This window comes from Olea europaea, chromosome 6, assembly GCF_002742605.1.
Source record: "Olea europaea var. sylvestris chromosome 6, O_europaea_v1, whole genome shotgun sequence".
In the NCBI taxonomy this organism is placed as follows: Eukaryota; Viridiplantae; Streptophyta; class Magnoliopsida; order Lamiales; family Oleaceae; genus Olea; species Olea europaea.
Window position 1 is genome coordinate 26,513,166 of NC_036242.1, and position 25,677 is coordinate 26,538,842.

General features: G+C 35.1%; 2 protein-coding genes across 2 annotated transcripts; one reads left to right on the forward strand and one right to left on the reverse strand.

Moving 5' to 3' along the window:
- Window positions 1-5,204: 5,204 nt before the first annotated feature.
- On the reverse strand, window positions 5,205-7,244 carry LOC111396550. Its single transcript, XM_023022962.1, has 2 exons — window positions 5,345-7,244; window positions 5,205-5,247 (listed from the first exon to the last, which is right to left on the reverse strand). The coding sequence occupies exon 1, from the start codon at window positions 7,111-7,113 to the stop codon at window positions 6,190-6,192; it is 924 nt and encodes a 307-aa protein (XP_022878730.1). The 5' UTR covers window positions 7,114-7,244; the 3' UTR covers window positions 5,205-5,247; window positions 5,345-6,189.
- Window positions 7,245-18,204: 10,960 nt separating this feature from the next.
- Window positions 18,205-25,677, forward strand: LOC111396286 (elongator complex protein 3-like). The gene is made up of 8 exons (XM_023022674.1): window positions 18,205-18,765; window positions 19,381-19,450; window positions 19,538-19,710; window positions 20,092-20,266; window positions 22,503-22,669; window positions 22,833-23,052; window positions 23,132-23,236; window positions 25,089-25,677. Exons 1-8 carry the CDS (start codon window positions 18,296-18,298, stop codon window positions 25,398-25,400), a joined length of 1,692 nt encoding a protein of 563 aa, XP_022878442.1. The 5' UTR covers window positions 18,205-18,295; the 3' UTR covers window positions 25,401-25,677.

Consider the following 25,677-nt stretch of genomic DNA (forward strand, 5'->3'; position numbering starts at 1 on the left):
TTGAAAAATCCTTGATAAACCTTCTGTAGAATCCAGCGTGCCCAAGAAAACTGCGAACACCCTTCACTGAGGTAGGTGGTGGTAAATTCTCGATCACCTGAATCTTTGTCCTGTCCACTTCAATACCCTTCGCTGAAATTTTGTGCCCTAGTACGATACCTTCCTGTACCATGAAGTGGCATTTCTCCCAATTTAACACCAAGTTGGTCTCCGTACACCGTTGTAGCACAAGACTTAGATGCTCCAAGCACTCATCAAATGAAGATCCAAACACAGAGAAGTCATCCATGAATACCTCGATGAATTTCTCAATCAAGTCTGAGAAAATAGCCATCATGCACCGCTGAAAGGTAGCGGGAGCATTGCATAATCCAAATGGCATCCTTCTGTATGCAAAGGTGCCATAGGGGCAAGTGAAAGTGGTCTTCTCCTGATCGTCTGGTGCCACTGGAATCTGATTATACCCGGAGTACCCATCTAGGAAACAGTAGTGCGAATGCCCTGCTAATCTCTCCAGCATCTGATCAATGAACGGTAATGGAAAGTGATCCTTTCGAATAGCTGTATTTAGTTTACGGTAGTCAATGCAAACTCTCCATCCAGTCACTGTCCGTGTAGGAATCAACTCATTTTTCTCATTTTCTATCACCGTGATTCCTCCTTTCTTGGGAACAACTTGCACCCCACTGATCCATGCACTATCTGATATTGGATAAATAATGCCTGCATCGAGCAACTTCAATACCTCAGCTCTAACCACTTCCTTCATGTGTGGGTTCAATCTCCGCTGCCCATCAATGCTTGGTTTGAATTTTTCCTCCATGAGTATCTTATGCATGCATACAGATGGGCTGATCCCCTTTATATCTGCAATTGACCATCCAATAGCTGTTTTATTCTCCCTTAACACCCGAAGTAGTTTCTCTTCCTCTACCTCACTGACAGTGCTTGAAATAATAACATGTAGTGTAGAAGATTCCCCCAGGTACGCATATCGAAGATGTGGTGGCAATTGTTTGAATTCCAATTTGGGCGGTTTCACAATAGATGGCACTGATTTTGCAGTCCTAATTCCCAGCTCTTCATAGTAGCGTCTGCGCATATATGGCTGGTTACTCTCCAAAAATCGAGCACATGTCTCATTCTCACTTAATTCAGAATGGGTGGGTTGTGAATGTGCAATGCATGCCTCGTATGCATCGGAAGGATGATGTAGCCGAAATGTGTCTTGAACTATTTGGTCGACTACATCTATCTGGAAACAACTGTCTGACTCAGTAGGAAATTTCATTGCTTTGAACACGTTGAATGAGATTTGCTCGTCACCAAGCCTCAATATCAGCTGCCCCTTCTGAACATCTACAATTGCTCTCCCAGTGGCTAAGAAAGGTCGCCCCAAAATGAGTGGAACATCCTTATCTTCTCCCATGTCCAAGATAAGAAAATCAGCTGGAAATATGAACTTCTCCACTTTTACCAGCACGTCTTCAATGATTCCTCTAGAATGTGTAAGGGATCGATCTGCTAACTGCAATGTCACTGTTGTGGCTTTTGCTTCTCCCAAGCCAAGTTTCCTGAAAACAGAAAGAGGCATTAGATTAATACTTGCACCCAAATCACACAAAGCTTTATCAAAATAACAGTCTCCAATAGTGCAGGGTACAGTAAAACTCCCTGGATCTTTCAGTTTTGGGGGTAGCTTTCTCTGGATTCTGGCGCTGCATTCCTCAGTCAACATTACTGTTTCATGTTCTTCTATCTTTCGCTTGTTGGAGAGGATATCCTTCAAAAAATTTGCATAGCTCGGCATCTAAACAAGTGCTTCAGCAAATGGGATATTGATATGCAGTTTCTTGAAGACTTCAAGGAACTTACTGTATGGCTACTCCATTTTATACTTTCTCAACCTTTGTGGAAACGGAATAGGAAGCTCATGAGGGTTAACAAGATTAGTATTTTTACCCTGTGATGTCTTGGAATTCCTCTTAACCTCATCTCCTATTGCATTGTCAGTTTGCTCCACAATTTCTTTCTCCAAGGTTGGCGTTGATTCCTTGTTGGCTCCCAAACTTGTTACATGCGGTTCCGGCAGTTGTACTCCACTTCTGGTTGTTATAGCCTTTGCATGTTCCTTAGGGTTAATTTCAGTATTGCTGGGTAGGTTTCCCGGTGCTCTACCTGTCATGGAAATTGCTATCTGTCCCACTTGTGTCTCCAAGTTCTTGATCGCTGCACTTTGATCTTGAAGCGTTGTTTCCGTCCTTCGCATAAATTGGTTATTGGCTTCCATGTACTGATTGGTGTGTGCCATAAATTTCTCGAACATATCCTCCAAATGTGGCTTTTTGTCTTGCTGCTGATATTGCCCTTGTGGTCTATTTTGATTCTGGTTGCTCCAAGAGAAATTTGGGTGTTTTCTCCAGCCTTGATTGAAGGTTTTTGAATGTGGGTTATTCTGCTGGCGCTGACCCCATTGTGCGAATTCTGCATGTTCCACTCCTTGTGCTAGAATCAGGCAAGTAGCAGTACTGTGATCTGCTCCACATTCTTCACAACTCTGCTTCATAACTTGCTTAGGAGTGGCGGTTTGTGAAAAGCTTTCAACCTTATGGAATAAGGAATCTATTTTTCCCGACAGTGCTGAGTAAGTATTTACTTCATACACCCCAGGTGCTCTCTTCTGAACTACTCGATCTGTAGACCACATAGCTGAAGTTGTAGCCATCCTTTCAAACAGCTCCCAGGCTCCGTCAATTGTTCTTGTAGAGATAGACTCGTCAGATGATGCATCCACCATACTCTTGAATGATGGGAGTAATCCAGTGTAGAAAAACCTGATCTGGGTCTTCTTGTCAAAGCCATGTTGCGGGCACTTCCTTAACATGTTCTTGAAAAGGTTCCATGCCTTTTCAAATGATTCTGACTCGATCTGGTTGAATATTGAGATGTCATGCCGCATTTTAGCTACTTTAGCTGGCGAGAAGAACTTGGTGCAGAATTTATGAGCTAGCTCGTTCCAAGTAGTGATGCTTCCGATAGGGAATGAATCCAGCCATTCAAGTGCTTTATCCCTCAAGGTGTGCGGGAACAAGCGCAGTCTTATATCATTATCGGAGATACCTTGGTATCTGAAGTGTTGACACATATCAAGAAATCGAGATATGTGTGTATGCGGATTCTCACTAGCCATCCCATGGTATTGATGTCCATTCTGAAACAGTTGAATCACGTTTGTCTTCAGTTGGAAGTTCGGTTGCCCAAATGGAGGATACAGAATACTAGATTGACTTTGCACCACCAATGGTGCCATGAAATCCCCAAGTACCGTATTTCCATCCTCTTCCACTGTCAAACCTTCGTTGAGTGGAATTCTCGATCGATTTTACTCGTTAGCCATTTGTTGTACCACTCTTGCTTTCCTTTTCCTGTGACGGAATGTGCGTTCGATCTCTGGATCTATAGGGACCAAGTCTTGATCAGGTGCTCCTTGCATGCAAGCCCTGATATGGCAGAATTAACACAAAAATTCAATATAAATAATAATTAAATAAATCTAATAAAATTAACAAGTACTGAAATGAATAAGTTCGAATTAGTGTCACAAAAGATAGAATTAAATCTAAAATTTAATCCCCGACAACGGCGCCAAAAACTTGTTCGCGTATTTATTTGTTTCAATTTTAAAACCCACTGTAAGTGTACGATTTGTTAACAAGTAGCAAAATGGATTATGAGTCCAAGTATCGTTCCCACGAGGATTGAATTAGCTCTAATTAGACTAATGTGACCTTAACCGAATCTAATTGAATGAAAATTTGGTTTAAATGTGAAAAACCCTAATTTTGGAAGAAACCCCCAATTAAAAACCCTAATTTTGAAGAAAACCCTAATTTCGAAATTCCACTAATTAAATGACTCAACAACTCAACTAAAATGTAAATATGCAATGTTGTAAATGAAATTGTAGAAATAAGTTGAAATAAAATCACTGGGATATCGAATCCCCGTTTGATTTCTATAAACCCTAATTTCACAAATCCAATTAATCAATGGAAAATTGTCAATTCAATGTTCCTACACCTATCTAATATACTCTCTCGATATATATTAGATCTATTTCTGCATATCATCAGCCTATATTTCTATGGATGATGTAACATACAAAAACGCATGAAATTCTATGAACAATTACCGAATTGCATAATGCATAAGGGTATATTTCTATCCCCTATCGGACCCTATGTCAATTTATATATATCGAGTCTATTCTACTTCTTTCGAATGTAAAGAATAAACCATCACAATCACATAATAAATGGCCAATAAATCATGGATTCAATCAAAGCAATATAAATCAAACAATTTATTCCAAAGACAATTTATATTAAACTCATGAAATATAAAATTTATAAGCAAATCAAAGGTTCATCGACTCCCAATGAAATAAAAAATTAGTCTATCATGTTTTGAAGAAAATTACAAAGATTCAATAAAGGAGAAGACATCACCCTATTATAATTGATGCTTGAAATCTTCAATCTTGATGAAATCCTCCTTCTTCTTGCATAAATTCTTAGATCTTGATGTTATTGTGTGCCTCTTTTCTCCCAAAATTGTCTACCCTAGTTCTGGACGTATTTTAGGGTATATATAGCGTGTCCAAATTAGGTAAAAAAAAAAAAGAGTTGGAGTCGAAAAAGGAAACTGCAGAAACGCCCCATTATTTTCTTCTATGGGACCGCATAGAAGGATCCTATGCGGTTGCATAGGTCATTTGAAATGCCCCATTATTTTCCCTGCATCCATCTATGCGACCGCATAGATGGTTACACTATGCGGTCGCATAGATATAACCAACTATGTGATTTTTTACATTTTGGTCCATGAACTTCCTTGTTGCTTCTCTTGACTTCTTTCTTCGATTTCTTCATCTTTTCAACAAATTTTATCTTCCAATTGATGATTGACACCATCAAATCTCCTGCCACTCATTCGGCACATCTTTTGAGTATTTGCGCTTTAGTCCTCCAACTTTCAATTGTCTTCATTTCAGTCCCTCTTCAATACTTTCTTCTTCCAATTGTTTTGCTTTGTCATTGAGCTCATACTTGGCATGTTTTTACTCTCGTTTTGCATTTAGCTCAACTTCTCAGTATTTGCACATTTGGTCCTCGAACTATCACTTTGTTGCGTTTTGGTCCTTCTTCGGCTCTTATCTCCTGAATTCCACAATTTCCATTGAAATACCTACATTGCATGAATTTAATAGGATTAAGCCACATTTCAACCATTTTATCCATGTTTAAGTCATGTTTGTGAACCAAATAAGTGTGTAAAAACATACTTATCAGCAGACTGTCTCATGTTCTTCCAGCTTTCTTTTGTTAGATAGGATCTTCTTCAAGAATTTAGCATAGCTGGGCATTTGGGCAATTGCATCTGTAAATGGAATATTGATGTGCAGTTTTTTGAAAATCTCCACAAACTTGGCAAACTGCTTGTCCAACTTCTTTCTTTGTAGCCTCTGAGAGAAGGGAATTGGTGGCACATAAGCTTTCACCGGGCTGGGTGCTCTCATTGTGGGTGTTTATTTCCTTTTATCCTCCTCGTTAGTTGGTTGTTCAGACTTTGCTTCTATCCCAGCCTCTTCAACCATTACTTCTTTGTCCTTTCTGTCTGGTCTCTTCACATATGTCTCCGGAAGTTGCACTCCACTTCTAGTTGTAATAGCTTGCACTTGCTCTTTTGGATTAACCATTGTGTTACCTGTCAATGTCCCTTGTGGGCGTTCGATAAGCTGTTGAGCAATCTGAACAATTTGAGTTTCCAGCTTCTTAATGGATGCTTGCTGATTCTGAAAGTTAGTATCAATCTGCTGGAACACCTTGTCTGTCTTCTATATGTACTGGTTGAACATCTCTCCCAAACTTGGCGTTTTCTCCTGTTGTGCATTGTTTGAATCGTTCCCTTGCTGATTATCCGACCATCTGAAATTTGGGTGTTGTCTCCATCCTAGGTTATATGTTTGTGAAAAGGGATTAAAATTTCGAGAGTCATTTTGAATGAAGTTGACTTGTTCCTCCGGAAAGCCCATAGATGTGCAATTTTCTGTTAGGTGATTTGCCCCGCAGTTTTCGTAAGATGGGCCAGTTACACTCCTTTTGTTTGTGACTTCACCAATAACTCTACTTATTTTGTTAATGCTGCTATTTGGGCGTTGGTAGATGTTGTGCTGTCTAATTCATATATTCCAGCTGTTTTTGGAGGCACCACTCTTTCTGATGAAAATATGGAATGAGTAGTGGCAATCAACTCAACTAGATCCGTACATTGCTGCACTGATTTTCCTATGATCGATCCACCTACAGAGGAATCCACTTGAGATTTGGATAGTGGTGAAAGTCCCGTGTAGAAATAATGCACTTGATTTCCAATAGTGATCCCATGATTTGGACACTTCCTCATCAACTCCTTAAATCTATTCCATGCCTTGTGATAGCTCTCCTCATCTTTCTGTTGAAAAGTTTGGATTTCGAGTCTAATTTTTGCTACTTTAGCTGGTAGAAAGAACTTATTGCAGGATTTCCTAGTCAGTTCCTCCCATGTGGTAATAATTCCATCCGGTTCGGCATCCAACCATTCTAATGCTGCATCTCTCAGTGTATATGGGAATAATCGTAGCTTGATGGCGTCCTCATTAACCCCAGGAGCATGACAATTCTGGCAATTCCTGAGAAACCTTAAGATATGTGTGTTTGGATTCTCATGAGGTAACCCATAGAATTGTAGAGTGTTGTTCATCAAATTAATCCAATCAGCCCGTATTTGAAAGTTGTTTACTCCAAAATCTAGATATAATATGCTGGACCGCGCGGGTGCTCCTATAGGCGTCAAAAACATAGAAATTGGCAAGTCCCCTTCATTTACTTCCCTTTGCTCTTGCTGTTGAGCTCTCACGGCCATTTGTCCAATTGGCTGTATAGGGTTAGGATTGTTTAGATTATCAGCCATTTGATGTTGCTGTTTTTGTTTGTATCCCCTACGTCTTTGTCTAAAGGTACGTTCTATTTTCGAATCAAACGGTTCAAGATTGTCGCCTTGGGCACGGAGCATACAACGAACACAATTTTCTGTAAATAAAAGAAAACAAGCAAATCAAATAATATTTAAAAATTAGATAGAAAAATAAAAAAAATTAAAACTAAAAATAATAGTCCCCGGCAACGACGCTAAAACTTGTTGTCGATTTTATCCCGCAAGTGGACGGATCGTAACAAGTAGTAAAATGGATCTTTTGAGTCCGGATTATCGTTCCCACGAGGACTATACTTTAGTATTCAATTTATTATTCCTAACTCCTATTTGATGAATATAAATAAATATTTAAATCTAACTACTAAAAATATCGAGAATGCAACAAAAAATTAGTGAGAATTCAAATAATAAATGGAGATTAGGGCGGAACAACTTCACCTATTGGTCACCTTAATTTCTAATATCGAGATTCATAAAATTAAAATAGTGTTCGGTCGAATTCTTCTATTGTATTCAACTTACCTCTCTCAAGTTCTCGTCGAACCTATTTAATTAGTTCAATTCCATCTCTTTGCAAATTAAATTTAATTAAACAAAATAACAGTTCTAGAAATTTCTATAGGACCGCAGTAATTAATATAGATATCTCTACATGTTATGTTAATTTGCCGAATTTTAATATGTGGTCTAAACAAAAATCCGCATCTCTCATAATTATTGTTCACGAAATCATTGAATATTTGGCCAGAAAATATCAAGCATTAAAAATATAATTAAAATTTACACATAAAATGTAAAAGAACAAAAATCTCAAATAAAAGAAATAAAGGTCATAAATAGATTATATTGTTCGCCCTAAAATTAAATTTAGCTACACATATTATTGAGAGAGAAACAAGAACTTATGAAAGACATCACCAGATTAGACTTTTGGAACGTGAATCTCCGTCTTCTACCGTGTCTTCTGCCGTCTTTTGTATCCCTGTTCGAGTGTGTAATTAATTTCAACAGACAGCAATGAATTTTCTTCCCAAGCAGCCGCAATTTTCCTCTGTCAATGCCCTATTGCAGCCCCTAAATATGTATAAAATATAGACTGTTGGCTGTTCTCAATTCCGTGCATGTCTTCTCAAATATGTGAAATATGTGTGTAAATTTTATAATAATGGTTGAATCTCTCCTCAATTCCCGTGCGTCTCTCTGTCCCAAAAATTCCCTCCTTCAATTCTCTAAATATATATAAAATTGGTTCCTCTTAAATCCTCTCTTTCCTCTTCTCTCGTTTTCTGGGATGGAATGTGTGTGTGTGTATATATATATATATATATATATATATTAGTCTCAAAACCTAGTAGCCACCCTAGTTGACTATAAAAAAGGACTCCTCCCCCTTCTCTCTCCTCTCTCCTACGTAAAATGTATCTCTATAATTGCCCCCCAAGGCACATCCGAGTTGGTGGAACAATCACTATGACGGGTTTGCAACATCAGCGTGGAAAGTTCGATTCCTGATCAACGTAGTGAGGAGGATTCTCTTGGGGCCAGGAGTATAAACCAAGTGGGAACTTGGGAGCCAACAAGGGCATAACCTGCAATTTACCTCCTCGAGTCACTGAGGGGCCGGTGACTAGAGGTCCAGGATTTAGTCTGGCGAAGCTGGGACACCTAGGTATCAAAATAAAAAAATAAAAAATAAAATAAAATAAAATAAAATAAAATGTATCTCTATAGCAACTCCATAGCCTACTATATTTGACTACAATTCAAATGCTTTATTGTAATATTGGCCATCAAGTCCTCAATCCTTCAATATAATAAATTTCAATCCTTGATTCCTTTTATTCTTGCAACACATGTATTCTTTTGTTCAATTCAAGTCCTTCATTTCCCAAAATTTGAAATTTGATCTCCAAATTCTTCAATCTTCGATTCGTGGTCCGGATCAACTATTGAATTGTTACAACTTGGTCCCCAACTTTTGGATCTCGCTATTTTTTTGCTTCATTCCTTCAATTCCCTATTTCATTCATAGAATTTACCTATAAAAAAATAAGAAACAACAATTTAGAATATAATTTGTCAAAAGAACCATCAAATATCTTCATTTTAAGGTACCGAATAAGTGTATAAAATACACTTATCACTATATAAATGTATAATTTAAACTGCACAGAGAGTGAAATGGTAGAACTGATGTTGATTAGCTTAAAACAACATAAAATCTGAGAGAATTCAAGATTCAACCATCAAAATACCCAATGAAATGAGTAGCATATTTGATAAAACCTGAAAATTATGTACCGATAAGATACTCAATAACTAGCCTTCATTTAAATTTCTAAACGAGAACATAGTTTTGCATTCAAAATACATTACCATCACCTGGACATTTCATTTATTCATTCTAAATCACTCTAAGATCGATGGACAGAATGAATTACCAACATTTACTGAGAAAAGAAATCAAACAAATTTGCTACACAATCACTAATGTATTTTTCTGTGTAGAACAAATATCGTTGTTCAAGAGACATAAACTAACAAAATTACACATTTGTCGATGCCCGTAGCTTCCTCTCCCTCCTCACACTACGTGAGACAGGTTAAAATCCATTTTGTATCCTTGCATCCATGTTTGTAAAGTTGGACCGTCAATTGCAACCTTGATCTGTTAGAATTGATTTTTTTTTCTAGACACATCCATCTCATGTTGCGTAATGAATTCCACATATTTTATGATGAAGAGGCCACAATCATGATTGCAAAAAATGTGGTTATGTTTGTTATCTACTATACACATTTAGTAATTTGATTTCTTCAAATTCATGTTGAATTTTAATTGAAATTCCATCATTTCGTTGAAACACACATACCTATTTTTTCAGGATGGGATATGGAGTGGAGTGATCTATGGGATGTTTGGTGATTTTTTGAATTATATGGTTTTGGATTTCAATTTTAGTCGAGGATGGATAAGGTGAAATTGGGGTTTTTTTTAATTTATTTTTTTGATTGTGACAAGTTATTTTGGGGGTGTTGAACATTAATTGTGGTAATTTGATTGGGCTTATTTGGTAGCGTGATATAAGTTGTCAAAATAGTCAATTATTAATTTAGGTTGATTATAATATTTCATATTACTTTATAAAAAGTCAGCATGAATAGGATAAAAAAATGGGAAAGTATTATATGAATTATTGACGAAAAATGGGTAATAGGTATATTTTCCTCATCGCCCAAAATCAAACATTAAGCCCATGTTTGAGCTCTATTATTCACTGATCTATTTTTTCTCAAAATTATTTTCAATTATATATTCTCTCAATAAAATGATTTTACATGTAAAATAAAATTTCTTCTCTATATTTTAACATTTTAACGACATATTACCTAAAAATTCACTATTAATAGCCTATTTGGGAGTAATTTTTTTTACCCAAAAAATTGATTTTTGATCGTTATTTCACTATTTCAGTCATATTTTTTTATTTCTTCTCTCATAAGTGGACCCCACTTTTCTTCTAACGGTCAAAAAATCAATTCTCAAAATCCCTCCCAAATGGGGCCTAAATAATTTTTTTCCCAAATAATAAGAGTCAAACAAATTAACTTCGGTCAACATTCTTAATAACTATTCATTATTCACGGATCTTGTAAAATTACTTAGCCCCTCAAACAATTGTGTCAAAACGATATTTTGAACAATAGTTTTTGGGAGAATCTATGGGTAACAAGTGAGGATTTTTTTTTTTTTTGAAATTACAGGCAAATTATTTTTATTTTGTGAATATATGGTTAAAACTGAGTGTGAAAAATAGACCGTGCTTGATTGATTTATTTTTTCATGAAAAAAGTCATTTTTCATCCAAATTCCTACTTTTGAGTGTGTTAATGACAAATTATTCCATGAAACTTAGCCCATGTTTGATCCCCATTACCTGAAAATAAAAATGGGGGGAATAGTATTTTTTAGAAAAATGAGTGGTTGAAAAAGAAGAATTTTTTTTGATTTACGTGTAATATTATTTTATGAAAGATTGTGTGGTTGAAAACAAAAGAAAGAAAAATGAAATATAATTTAATTTAATTTAATGGGGATCAAACAGGGGCTTATTTTTCACTTTGGGTCGTGTGGCCATATTTTTCTAAAATACAAGGAAATATTTTTTTTTTCAGGCAATGGTAATTTTTATTTTTCAAGTAATTCACTATTTTTCTCTATAATCTATCTACTTTCTCTCATCTACTCATCAATAAAAAATGAACAAGTGTAATATTTTCTAGGTTGAAAACTAAATCAATTAAATACATTTAATTAATAATTTCCATACAAATAAGTTATAGACAATTAAAATTGTTTAAAATTTATTTTCTTTTCATACAAATTTCACGCTCGCAATCAAATGTATTCTAAATTATTTTATTTTTAAACGGAGTCTAACAGGGGCTTAATCCTTTTTTTCTCTTTATAAATTACTTAATAATTTGGCAATTGAGGATATTTTGTTGCTTTAGAAAAAATAATCAATAAGAACATTTTTAAAAAACTCTTTAAATATGAGATACTATTTATTATATAAAGTTAATCCTTAAAATCATGCTCAGAGAGCCAAACTCAATTTTTATATTTAAATGCATTCAAAGTATTTCATTTTTCAATATAAAAAAATAATATAATAATTTAGAAAAAAAAGTTAGTTAAAATAAAAGATAAAAATATAATAATGTTTTAAATGGAAAATCCATTAAAGTTTATTGGTGAATGACATTTGTACCCCTGTAGCCCTAGAAATTATCACCATTATATCCCTGATTCTTACCTATAAATATATGGCTTTGATTTTTAATAATATACACAAAAGGTTTATTGAGTTTTCTCTATTCTCTTTTCCTCTCATTTTATAACACGTTATCAGCACGAAACTATTAGAAGGTAGTAATTTTTTTCATAATCATCTATCACGTATATCAAAATTAATTTGATAATACGTGAATTTTACATATACATATGTTGAATCTGCAATACGTGATCTCATCTTTCTCGATCATTATGTTTTCTTTGTACCTCTCTTTGAATTAATTAATGTTTTTTATTCCTTTACATCAATCCATGTGCATTTTTATGGGGATATATTTATATTAAATCAATTGATATGCATTAATTCATATTCCTATACCCTTTTTATATTTAGATTAGCCATTTACGTTCTACATATGTTTATAATTTTTTTTGGTTTAATTGATCAATGTTCTTTGTAAACAAGCTTCAATTCTAGATCTCTATTTTGACTAATTCCATATATATATATATAATATACAATTAACAAATAACTGTACCAACTCATCTTTTCACTCAAATCCATTGGTTTCTACAAATTTCATGCCTTAATTGGTTAATATTAATTCAATTATTTTAATTGCACATAATTAAAATTTCGTGCCATAATATGTGAATAGGTTTCTACATGTCACCAAATTTATTTTTTTTTGTTTCACTCGACTCACGTTATTAATTCAAAATAATATTTTACATGTGTTTGTATATTAATTAATGGTGAGCAATTGTATGTATTATCATTTTTTTTATGTTTAGTTATGAAATATTACATTAAATTTATTTTTAATTGTTGTTACTCCCGAAGTAGCACAACATTATAATTAATATTCCAGAAGAATATTAATCATAGATCTATTCGTCGTTGCTCCAGAAGTAGCACAACATTATAAGAATATTATTTGCTCCCGAAGAACATAAATTATAACTCTCAATATTCCAAAAAAATATTGACATATTGCACTTGAAAAAATAATAGCAAAATATAATATGCTCTAGAAGTAGCATATTTTTCGAAGAACATATTATTTCAAATTAGTATTTATCCATAGAGGAAAACACGTAATTTAAAATCATGTTGATATTGACTATTTGATTAACATGTGATGATTAATCATATTTTTCGAAACTAATTGTATTTTTTTATTGTATAGTTAAACAAATGGCAAACATTACGAAACTTGAGTTTGCTGCACTTGACATATCTGGTAAAAATTATCTGTCATGGATACTGGATGCTGATATCCATCTCATCTCGAAGGGTCTAGGAGAGATAATAAAAAAAGGAAACAATGAATCCCTACAGGAACGTGCAAAAGCACTCATTTTCCTTCGTCACCATCTTCACGATCGATTAAAAATTGAATATCTCACTGAGAAAGATCCACAAGTTCTTTGAAAAAAGTTAACTGAAAGATTTGATCATCAGATGACTATAGTCCTCCCCAAAGTCCGTTATAAGTGGATGCACCTTCGTTTGCAAGACTTTAAAACGGTTAGTGAGTACAGTTCTGAATTATTCAGAATATGTTCAAAGTTGACTTTGTGTGGAGAAAAAATCACCGATGAAGATATGCTGGAAAAAACTTTCTCCACCTTTCATGCATCGAATGTGCCCCTGCAGCAGCAATATCGTGAGCGTGGCTTCAAAAAGTACTCAAAACTTATATTTTGCCTACTAGTTGCTGAACAAAATAATGAATTGTTGATGAAAAATCATGGATTACGTTCAACTGGTTCTGTATCATTGTCTGAAGCAAATACAATATCAAGACAAGGACGTGGACGTGGACACGGATTTGAACGTGGGCACGGACACGGATGTGTACGTGGAATAAATCATGGAAGAAATAATCAACAAAGTTATCAACAACAAGACAATAAATTCAAAAGGCACAAAGCAAACGAGAGTGGCAAATCTAAAAGGAGCATGAAGAAAGTTGCTTCAGATGTGGAATGAAAGGGCATTGAGCATGTACATGTCGTACCTTAAAACATCTTGTGGATCTCTACCAGAGATCAATCAAGGGAAAAGAAAAATTGGAGACTAATTTTGCTGATTATGATGGTCCAATTGATGTGATTCATTTGGATGTCTCCGATTTCTTTACTTATCCAAATGAAAATATTGATCATTTGGTTGGGGGTGATGTGATAAAAGATATAGATTAATTTACTAGTATTTTTTTCGTTTTAAAAATTCAGTTTGAAATATGTTTTTACTTTTCCGCACAAAAAAAAATATTATGCACCGTTTATTTCATGATATTAAGTAATGTTTACTTCTTTAAATCTAAATTCAAATTTTTTTTTTAAAATTTTGTTTATTTTGTTATATTTATAAATTCATTATGGATAGTCAAGACAGTTGCTTAATTGATAGTGCAACTAGACATACTATTTTTCAAGATAAAAAATACTTTTTGGACTTAATATTAGCTGAAAATAATGTTAACACGATATCGGGTGCGTCGAATATCGTTGAAGGCTCCGAAAGAGCTTGTATTATTTTACCAAATAATACTAAATTATATATTGACGATACACTTTAGTCTAGTAAATCCAGAAGAAATTTCCTTAGTTTTAAAGATATTCGCTGTAATGAATATCACATTGAAACGATGCAAGAAAATAATGTTGAATATTTTTGCATCACTTTTTTTATATCTGGCAAAATGCAGATAAAAGAAAAATTTCATGTACTCCCGTCTGGCATGTATTTTACATTTATAAAAATGGTCGAATCAAATAATGTTACGAACCAGAAGTTCATTGATTCAAAAAGTTTTATACTTTGGCATGATCGACTTGGACATCCAGGAGTCATAATGATGCGTCGAATAATAAACAACTCACATGGACATCTTTTAAAGAACTAAAAGATACTTTTATCTAATGATTATTCATGTGTAGCTTGTTCGCAAGGCAAGTTAGTCATTACACCTCCAACTACAAAGGTCAATATTGAATCTCCAACTTTCTTGAAAAGAATACATGGAGATATATGTGGGCTAATATACCCACCATGTAGACCATTTCGTTATTTTATGGTATTAATTGATTTTTCTACAAGATGGTCACATGTTTGCCTACTTTCAATTAGGAATGTAGCATTTGCTAGACTACTTGCTCAAATTATAAAATTGCGAGCACAATTCCCCGATTACTCAATGAAGACTATTCGTCTTGACAATGCTGGTGAATTTAGATCACAAGCATTTGATGATTATTGTATGTCAATTGGGATTTAAATTGAACATTTAGTTGCACATGTTTATACACAAAATTGTTTAGCGAAATCGTTTATTAAACGTCTACAACTTATTGCTCTACCATTATTTACGAAAACAAAACTCCCAACTTCTGTTTGGGGTCATGCCATATTACATGCTGCATCATTGGTTCGTATAAGACCAACTACCCATAATCAATATTCACCTTTGCAACTTGCATTTGGTCATGAACCTGATATTTCTCACATACGGATTTTTGATTGTGCTATCCAAGTTCCTATTTCACCCCCCACAACGTACTAAAATGGGTCCCCAACGAAAACTTGGGATTTATGTGGGTTTTGATTTACCATCTATTATTAGATATCTTGAACCTTTAACGGGTGACTTATTTACTGCACGTTTTGCAGATTGTCATTTTGATGAAATGACTTTCCCAACTTTGGGAGGAAAAAAACTACATCCTGAAAAACAAGATAGAATTTCTTGGAATGAGACAACTCTATCTCACTTTGATCCCCACAATAATCAATGTGAACAAGAGGTTGAAAAAAATCATTCACTTGCAAAGAGTTGTAATTCAACTACCTGATATATTTGTTGACACGAGAAAAGTGACAAAGTCATATATTCCAACAGAAAATATTCTAGCAAAAATTAATGTCCCTACAGGACAATCTGCTGTGGCAAATGAATCTCAAATACGCCAGAAGCATGGTCGATCAGTTGATTCAAAAGACTCTGTACCTCGAAAAAGAAGAGTACAGGAGAAAAACCAACCAAAAACTTCAGAAGAAATCACATTAGAAAAGATTGATCAATCAAATATTGAATGTACGGTTCCTGAAGAACCAGAGGTGTCCGAAAATAATGAGATCTCAATAAATTATATGATATCTCATAAAATATGGAAATGGAATAATATTGTTATAGACAATATTTTCACCTTTAACATGGCTCTTGATATTATGTAAAATGAGGATCCTGAACCACAGTCTGTTAATGACTGACGAAATAGAAATGATTGGCCAAAATGGAAAGAAGCCATACAGGCAGAATTGAATTCTTTGGAGAAACGAAAAATGTTTAGACTAGTAGTTCGAACACCTGAAAATGTAATCTCTGTTGTATACAAATAGATTTTTGTACGAAAGAGAAATGAGAATAATGAAATTACAAGATACAAAGCCCGACTAGTGGCTCAAGGTTTCTCCCAAAGATCGGGAATTGATTATGAGGAAACATATTTTTCCGTAATGGATACCATCACTTTTAGGTTCTTAATTAGTTTGACCGTGTCACAAGGGCTCGATATGCGCCTTATGAATGTAGTAACTGCCTACCTATAAGGTTCACTTGATAGTGACATATATATAAAAACCCCTGAAGGATTTATGGTGCCAGGAATAAATGATACATGTCCGAGAACTATGTTCTCAATTAAATTGCAAAAATCATTATATGGATTGAAACAATCCGAACGCATGTGGTATAATCGCCTTATTGAATATTTGTTGAAAGAGGGTTATAAAAATGACGATATCTGCCCATGTGTTTTCATAAAGAAAACAAATATTGAATTTGCAATTGTGGCAATTTATGTTGATGATTTAAATTTAATTGGAACTCTTGAAGAGCTCAACAAAACTGCAGATTATTTGATAAATGAATTTGAGATGAAAGATTTGGGGAAAACCAAATTTTGTCTTGGATTACAAATTGAACATTTTCCAGAGGGATTATTTGTTCATCAATTTACTTATACAGAAAAAGTCTTGAAACACTTTTATATGGATAATGCACATCCATTGCCATCACCTATGGTTGTTCGATGACTTGATGTGAAAAAAGATTCATTTCGTCCATTGGAAGATGGAGAAAAGATTCTTGATCCTGAAGTACCATACCTTAGTGCAATTGGAGCATTAACTTATCTTGCAAATTGCACTCGACCCGACATAGCTTTTTCTGTAAATCTCCTTGCAAGATATAACTCTACACCCACTCAAAGGCATTGGAATGATGTTAAACATATTTTTCGTTACCTAAAAGGTACTATTGATATGGGACTGTTTTATTCTCAAAAGTCAGGATTTGCTTTAGTGGGATATGCAGATGCAGGTTATCTCTCCGATCCACATAAAGCTAAATCACAAGCAGGATATGTGTTTACACCTGGAGGAATAGCTATATCATAGAGATCTGTGAAGCAATCCTTGACAGCAACGTCCTCAAATCATTCTGAGATTATTGTAATCCATGAAACAGGGCGAGAATGTGTATGGTTGAGGAATATGACCCATCATATCCAATCATCATGTGGATTGATTTCAACAAAAGATAGTCCAACAATTTTGTTTGAAAATAATGCAGCTTGTATCGTACAACTCAAGGGAGGCTATATCAAAGGCGACAGGACGAAGCATATTTCTCCAAAATTCTTTCATACACATGAACTTCAAAAGAATGGTGACATTGATATTCAACAAATTCGCTTAAGTGACAATGTGACTGATCTATTCACAAAAGCGCTGCCAACATCTACATTCAAAAAATTAGTTCATGAGATTGGAATGCGTTGACTCAAAGATTTTCAGTGATCAACATTAGGGGGAGTAGCTGTACTCTTTTTCCTTCGCTTAGGTTTTGTCCCATTGAATTTTCCTAACAAGGTTTTAATGAGGCAACATTTAATTTTAATACTCCAAAATAACTGTACTCTTTTTCCTTCGTTTGATTTTTTTTCCCATTGGGTTTTTATCAAACAAGGTTTTAACGAGATAGATATTTTGTAATATATCATTCGATGGGGAGTGTTGTAAATGAAAAGTCCATTAAAGTTTATTGGTGAATGACATTTATACCCCTATAGCTCTAAAAATTATTACCATTGTATCCCTGATTCTTACCTATAAATATAGAATTTTGATTTTCAATAATATACACAAAAAGTTTATTGAGTTTTCTCTATTCTCTTTAAGTTTTCTCTATTCTTTTTTTCTCCCATTTTATAACAAATAAATATTTATTGAAAATGGTAAAATTAAATATTAACTATAAAGAGAACGTTTGTAGTCCAAACTTTTTACACGTACCTCCTGGCCTCGCGGCCCTCGCCTAAAAACCCAACGACGTCGTTGATGGTACTATCCCATATTCCGCAGAAACTCTAAACGTCTTTTCTCTTCCCACCATGGCGACTGCGGCAGTAGCCGAGGCCAAGAAGGTCCCGCGGCCTGGGCGCGGCGGAGTGATCCCTCACGGACTATCAGAGGAGGAGGCCCGCGTCCGGGCAATCGCTGAAATCGTAAACAATATGGTGGATCTCTCGCGCAAAGGCCAAGACGTGGACCTTAACGCCCTCAAGTCCGCCGTGTGTCGGAAGTACGGGCTGTCGAAGGCCCCGAAATTAGTAGAGATGATTGCAGCCCTGCCGGATGCCGAGAGGGAATCCCTCTTGCCCAAGCTCAGGGCCAAGCCCGTCCGCACTGCGTCCGGGATTGCTGTTGTGGCCGTTATGTCGAAGCCCCACAGGTGCCCGCATATTGCCACCACCGGAAATATTTGCGTGTACTGCCCTGGTGGGCCGGATTCGGATTTTGAGTACAGTACGCAGTCTTACACTGGATACGAGCCCACCAGCATGAGAGCTATTCGAGCAAGGTAAGATTTTTATTTTTTGGGAGCCAAGATTCAAGCTTTGAAGCTTGAAGTATAATTATAGCATATCTTTCTTGAAGTATTTAATTGCCATCTTAGTATAAAGATTTTTTTTTTTTTTAACGTATTCACTTGATCGAGCCTTCTATGCTTGGTTATTAATGCCGGGAAATTTTTTCTAAATTGGTTCATCACCGAAAATCATATAATAGAAGTAAAGGAAGAAAATTGCTGGAAGGAGGGAGAGGGCAATTGTGGTGCCGTTGCTGGTCCTTCACCGTTGTTGGTTTTTCTAAAATAACCACCACTGAAGATAGTGGTCAATGTTTTATTAATGTTGCTTAACATTTGACCAATTAACGTTACCCCTTATGTTTGGAGTTACTAAAGAGCCTGTTTGAGCGTGATTTTGAGAATTGATTTTTTGATTGTAAGGAGAAAAGTTACGACGGCTGGAATAGTGAAATAACGGTAAAAAAATCAATTTTTTGTGTGAAAAAATCGCTCCCAAACAGGAAAATAGTTTGGTTAAGTGACATGAATTTGTATTTTTTGCGAAAGAAAGAACAAAAAGATATAAATGAAGTACTTGGTTGGTAATTGGTATTCATGTTCTAGATATAACCCATATGTCCAGGCGAGAAGCAGAATTGATCAGCTTAAAAGATTGGGTCACAGTGTTGATAAGGTATGCTCTATCTGCTCATGCTGGAGTTTGTCCATTTGGTTTTAGAACCTATTAAATTCATTGTTTCTCATGAATGTTCCAATTCAGGTTGAGTTCATCTTGATGGGTGGTACCTTTATGTCACTTCTATCAGAATATCGTGACTATTTTGTAAGAAACCTTCATGATGCATTGTCAGGTCATACTTCTGCCAATGTTGAAGAGGCAGTGACCTACTCTGAGCACAGTGCTGTAAAGTGTATTGGAATGACTATTGAAACGTGAGCTACATTGATCTTTTATTCTATTCTGGGGATATATTACAATCCATCCATTCACACCTTGTCATTGTTTCAGTTGTGAGTAGGTTTTCAAGAATGTTATTTACTGGGAATGGGTTGGAATCATAGAGTAATGTGAATAGTGATTCTTCTACTAGTTCTTGTATATTGTCAAGTTATAATTAAACCCTGAAAGGGAGGAGATAAAGTGGAATAACTTTATTATTCTTTACCCTGCCTACTGCTAGATGTTGACCTTCACTGGAAAAACAGTTTCTCTTTGTATGTCTGGTCGTGGGAATTTTATATTTTGTTGTGTGATTTTCTGCTACACTGACAGCTCATTTAAGTGACTGAGTAGCATTTGTTGTGATCTAACAGAAGGCCAGACTACTGTCTTGGACCCCATTTGAGGCAGATGCTTTCTTATGGTTGTACACGACTGGAGATCGGAGTGCAAAGCACATACGAGGATGTTGCCCGTGACACCAACAGGGGTCACACTGTGGCAGCTGTGGCTGATTGCTTTTGCTTGGCAAAGGATGCTGGTTTCAAGGTGTTTCTCTCAACTATCTTTTTTTAGAGTTCTTTGTCTTGAATGAAGCAATTCCTCCCATATTTCCCTAAGTTAGTAAAGGTAGGCTTAGCTCCCTGCAGAGATGTTCCCCAGTTAATATAATATTTGCATGGAAAAGCCTATTCATAGATAATGGGCAGGGCTTCCTAAAGGTAATAGCAGGCTCTTGAGTGAGTAGTGGTATCTGAAATTTCTCCTTGATCTTTGCTTTCGGAACTTGCTTAATTTTGCCTTCGGCCGGGAAACAAGTTACGGTTGATATTTTTGATGGTAAAGCAATGAGAAGTTTAGTTTTAAGTTCTGGGATCTGGTGATTCTTATGGAATTGAAGTAAGTAGTAGCGTCCAAACATTTCTCCTAGTTATGTGGTTTTGAAACTTGCTTACTTTTGCCTTCTTGAGAAGCAAGTTAAGCGATGATTTTGATGGGTAAGAGACAAGAACTTTAGTTTTAAGTTGCAATTGGTGATTCTTCCGGAATTGAAGAAAGAAGAAACCTTTGACTCACTCCTTGACTAGTAAGGCATTCCTAGGCAATGACATCAAGAAAGCCTCGAAAGCTTGGAAATAGTTCGATAATCTGATAGACCTTTTCCCTAGCCTTTTACCACATAGGAAAGAGCTTCAACAAGGTACTGCAGGACTCAGGAGTAGCGATCTTATCTAATGGAAGTCTGTGTTTTTTATCAATGTCAAAATATCCATTAGATTGACCTATGATATCTAATTGCTACAAAGATCGCTGACGTGGACTTTTGCCAGCTAGAGAATCATGATTTAATCCACATTTTGAGACTCTCGACCTTTTTGTTCTTTAATATTGGGTCAAAACTGTTTGGGAATTGTCCCTTCCCTTGATTTCAAAAGAGTACAAGCCCGTTTGGCATTCTTCTACTTCTTGTGAAAGTGACCTTAAATGATGTTTGGAAATTAATTTCTAAAAAAACTTCCTCTTCCGGAAGAGTTTTTAGAGAGCTAAATTTGACCAATTTTCTTTAATAACTCTTCTAATTAAGCCCTTGTTTGGTCCCCATTATTTTCAGAACACATTTTTTCTTCTTATTTTCAACTACACATTTTTCAATAATAATATTACACGCAAGCCCAAAACTCTTTCTTATTTTTTAACCCCACATTCTTCATCAAAATACTATTCTACATGCATTTTGGACAAAAAAGGGGCTCAAACAAGCGCTAAAAGAAATATATTTATAAAAGTAATCAAATGGGTTCAAAATCTCTTTTTGACTCATGAAAAGCCATGCCAAACGGCTCTACATGTAACATAAAAGCTTTCAGAGGCCCTTCACACATACTAGGGCTTGGCATGTCAAAGCCTATGTTCGGGAAAATATTATAAGTTACTTATAATTGATATTGAATGAAAGTCAAGTTTGACCACATTCACAACTACTGCCTTACTTAATATTTACACATTTATGGGACCACCACTCCTCTCATTATAATGAAACCTCAAAAGCTGCTTTTTGCTTCTCATAAGTGATACCAAACTGGCCCTACACATAACATATAAGCTTCGGAGGTCCTTCACACATACCAGGACTTGGCATGTCAAATCTTATGATTGGGAAACATTATAAGTTAGTAATAATTTATAGTCAAACTTTATTTTTAACCACGTTGTCACAACTACTACCCCACTTAATATTCACACATTTCATGGGACCAAGGAGATTATAATGAAACTTAAACGCACTCAAAATCTTAAGTACACAAACTAAAGGCATGGCTTCCGAACCCTAAAACTGCACCTACTAAAACATTCAGTTTAGTGTCTTAAAATAATACCCTTTAACTCTCATTGCTGCTGCTTGTAAACTCCTTGTGAATCAATTGAAAACCGTCATTACTCAACATCCTTGCAGGTCCTCCATATTGTGCCAACTTAAAGGTTGTGTTGTGGAAGTATCTTTCTTCCTTTGTGTAATGGGAAATGTTTACTACTATTTTGCTTATTGAATATATTGACATCTTTAAAATGAAGAGAAGAAGTCAGGAAAAGATAGTTTTCTTATGATCTTGTGACAGAGGTATTGCAATACCTATAATGCAGCACAATATCTGCTGCCATTTTGCATTTCAACGTGGTTTGCGAGTCAATGCTGTTTCCATGGCTCTAATTTTGCACACTTCTGATTATAGATCTTGTTTTATTTTGTTTTTCATGGTGCTAAGTTCCATACATTTTATGATAGGTAGTTGCTCACATGATGCCTGACCTTCCAAATGTTGGAGTTGAGAGAGACTTGGAAAGTTTCAAGGAGTTCTTCGAGAGCCCTTCATTTAGGGCAGATGGGCTTAAAATCTATCCTACACTTGTGATTCGTGGTACTGGTCTGTATGAACTTTGGAAAACTGGAAGGTACGTTTTCTACTTTACACATTACAGGCATAATGTTCTCTCTTTCTTTGATCGTTGCAGTTGGAGGCCAGAGCTACAGTGGTTAACACCGTATTATAAAACGTCAATTATTGTTTGAATATCACGATTGTTTACTAATATGTTGCTATGACCTTGTTCTCAGGTATAGAAATTATCCACCGGAACAGCTTGTGGACATTGTTGCTCGAATTCTGGCAATGGTCCCCCCGTGGACTCGTGTATATAGAGTTCAGCGAGATATTCCTATGCCTTTAGTTTCTTCTGGTGTTGAGAAGGGGAATCTACGAGAGCTAGCTTTAGCTCGGATGAATGATTTGGGCTTGAAGTGCCGTGATGTTCGAACACGTGAAGCTGGGATCCAAGTATGTATAAAAGTTTGTTTTCATTTGAAAAATCTATGTTATCTTATGCTGTGGCTGATAATCTTTTGAATGAGATTAGGATATTCACAATAATATAAAGCCCGAAGAAGTTCAACTTGTTCGCCGTGATTATACTGCAAATGAGGGATGGGAAACGTTTCTTTCATATGAAGATACACATCAGGTGTGTCAACTGTCATGCTTCTTTGCTGTTTCGCTTTCTATATCTGGTGTTTTTTTTCTTCTAGTGTGTCAACTGTCATGCTGCTTTGCTCTTTCTCCTGATATGTCTGGTGTTTTCTCTAAAAGAAAACTACAAATGTAACAGCACACATGAAAGGGTAAAATCAAAAGTCTGCAATAAAACATATATTTCATTGTTATCACATGTTCACCTGCTCGGATTTCAAATGGATAGATTCAGAACTGACAAAGGGATTCAGATTTACTGGATGTATTTAATTTAGACTTTTAAGTACTTCGATAGACTTCTTTTTTATTTTTTATTATTATTTTTTTTAAACGACTGATTTTTGTAGACTTTATGAACTTCTATGGACTCTATGATTTTTACAAAACATTTTTTTTTTTTTTTTTTTTTTTTTTTGGGAAAGTCTTGAATATAATAACATAAATGCCCCAATTGAAAAGCCTAGAAATATTTTGTAACTTTGATGAAAAGTCTAGAGATATTTTGTATAACTTGTTAAATTGTGTTAATATTATTATATTCCTAAAATTTGACAATATTCTGTTTATTTTGTGTGAAAAAAGTGTTAAATTGATGTCAACTATGTAAAAAGTCAATGAGACGAATTATTTGCTTTGAGTCGGTTTTTCTCTTTTGGATTAATCTGCTTAATGAGCTTCCAAATTACTTGCGAATAAATTCAAGAAAAGATAGCACGTGTTTACTAAATTAATATTATCAATGCACCAAACATCGTTCCACTTATTCACATCTATAATAGCCCTCCATTCATTTAGCATTTAATAAATTGCTTAAATTGATGTTAATGTCACCTCATGATTTCATACAATTCTTCTTCCATATTTTGTTTCTGTACTTCATTATCTTCATGTATGTTGATACGAGACATTATATAAATAGAATTACCTGAAAAGAAAATAGCATGAACATTCGTTACGTGCACGTAACAAATTTTTGTAAATGAGTTTTATTACATGCACAAGTTCTAGTCTATTTTCCTTCGAGTTGGTTCAACTTATATGATGTCTTGTATCAATATGCATGTAGATGAAGTAGAGATAAAATAGATTGAAGAATTGTATGAAAATATTAGGTATTCATTAATGGCAGTTCAAACAATGTCTATATGTTAAATGAGTGAGGGCTACTATAGTTGATATGTGGAGCGATGACAATGGTAATATTGAAAATTTAAGAAGGTTCAATTTTTTTTATTCTAGAGGACTGAAGCGCTTTAAAAAAAATTGGTATTTTGGTTATTTATCTGATTGATTATCTATAGATTATTGAGTATAATAAGTAACTTGGATGAAATTTTGTTGAAACATTTATTTAAAAGGTGCCACATGCTATATTTTCTTGAATTTACCTACTAGCCATTTGGAAGCTCATTAATCAGCTTGCTCCAAAAGATAAAAAGAGAGAGTCAATAATTCATGTCATTGACTTTTTATATGGTTTAACTTCAATTTAGCATGCTATTCTCGCAGAAAATAATTAGAATATTGTCCATTCAACAATATTTTATGAATTTATATTAACGCAACTAAATAAGTTATTGCAAAGTGTCTCTAGACTTTTCATTTGGTAATTAAAAAGATTCAAATTATTAAAAGCTGGGAAAAATCTATAAAAGTCAATAGAACTTCATGAAGTTTAGTAGTCAGTCCTTGAAAAGTCTACCAAAGGATTTAGAAGTTAATTAAATTCATCCCCTTAATATAATAGTTCTAGATCATCTTTTCAAGTTTCACTAGTTATGGCATTACATTGAAAGTAGAAAATTAAGTCTTTTGAGCATAACGTTTCAATCTGGTTTGTGCAGGATATTCTTGTTGGGTTATTGCGCTTGCGGAAATGTGGACGTAATGTAACTTGCCCAGAACTCGTGGGGAAGTGTTCTATTGTTCGTGAACTACATGTTTACGGGACAGCCGTTCCCGTCCACGGACGAGATTCTGATAAACTGCAACACCAGGGTTATGGTACCCTACTGATGGAGGAGGCCGAGAGAATTGCCCGCAGAGAGCACAGATCAACAAAGTTAGCTGTCATTTCTGGTGTGGGAACAAGGCATTACTACAGGAAGTTGGGCTATGAGCTTGAAGGCCCTTACATGGTGAAATATTTGACATAAGACGACTATAAGGAGGCTTGCGTGCCAAACCCGACACAGATAATTTCATTTTCATCGTGTCTTGGAGTTGGCTTTCCAGATATGTTATTTAGATAGTGTTTATATTTAACGCGTCTTCCATCCACAGTATTTCTTTGATAGGCGACTCGATATCTGATGTATCAGTGCTTGTTTCAATACTTGGATAGATTTTGATACATTCTTAGTTCAAAATTCAGTCAAAACTGAGTTACAATAATTGCTTGTGAACTGTGATAATAGAAAGAACTTGAGACGA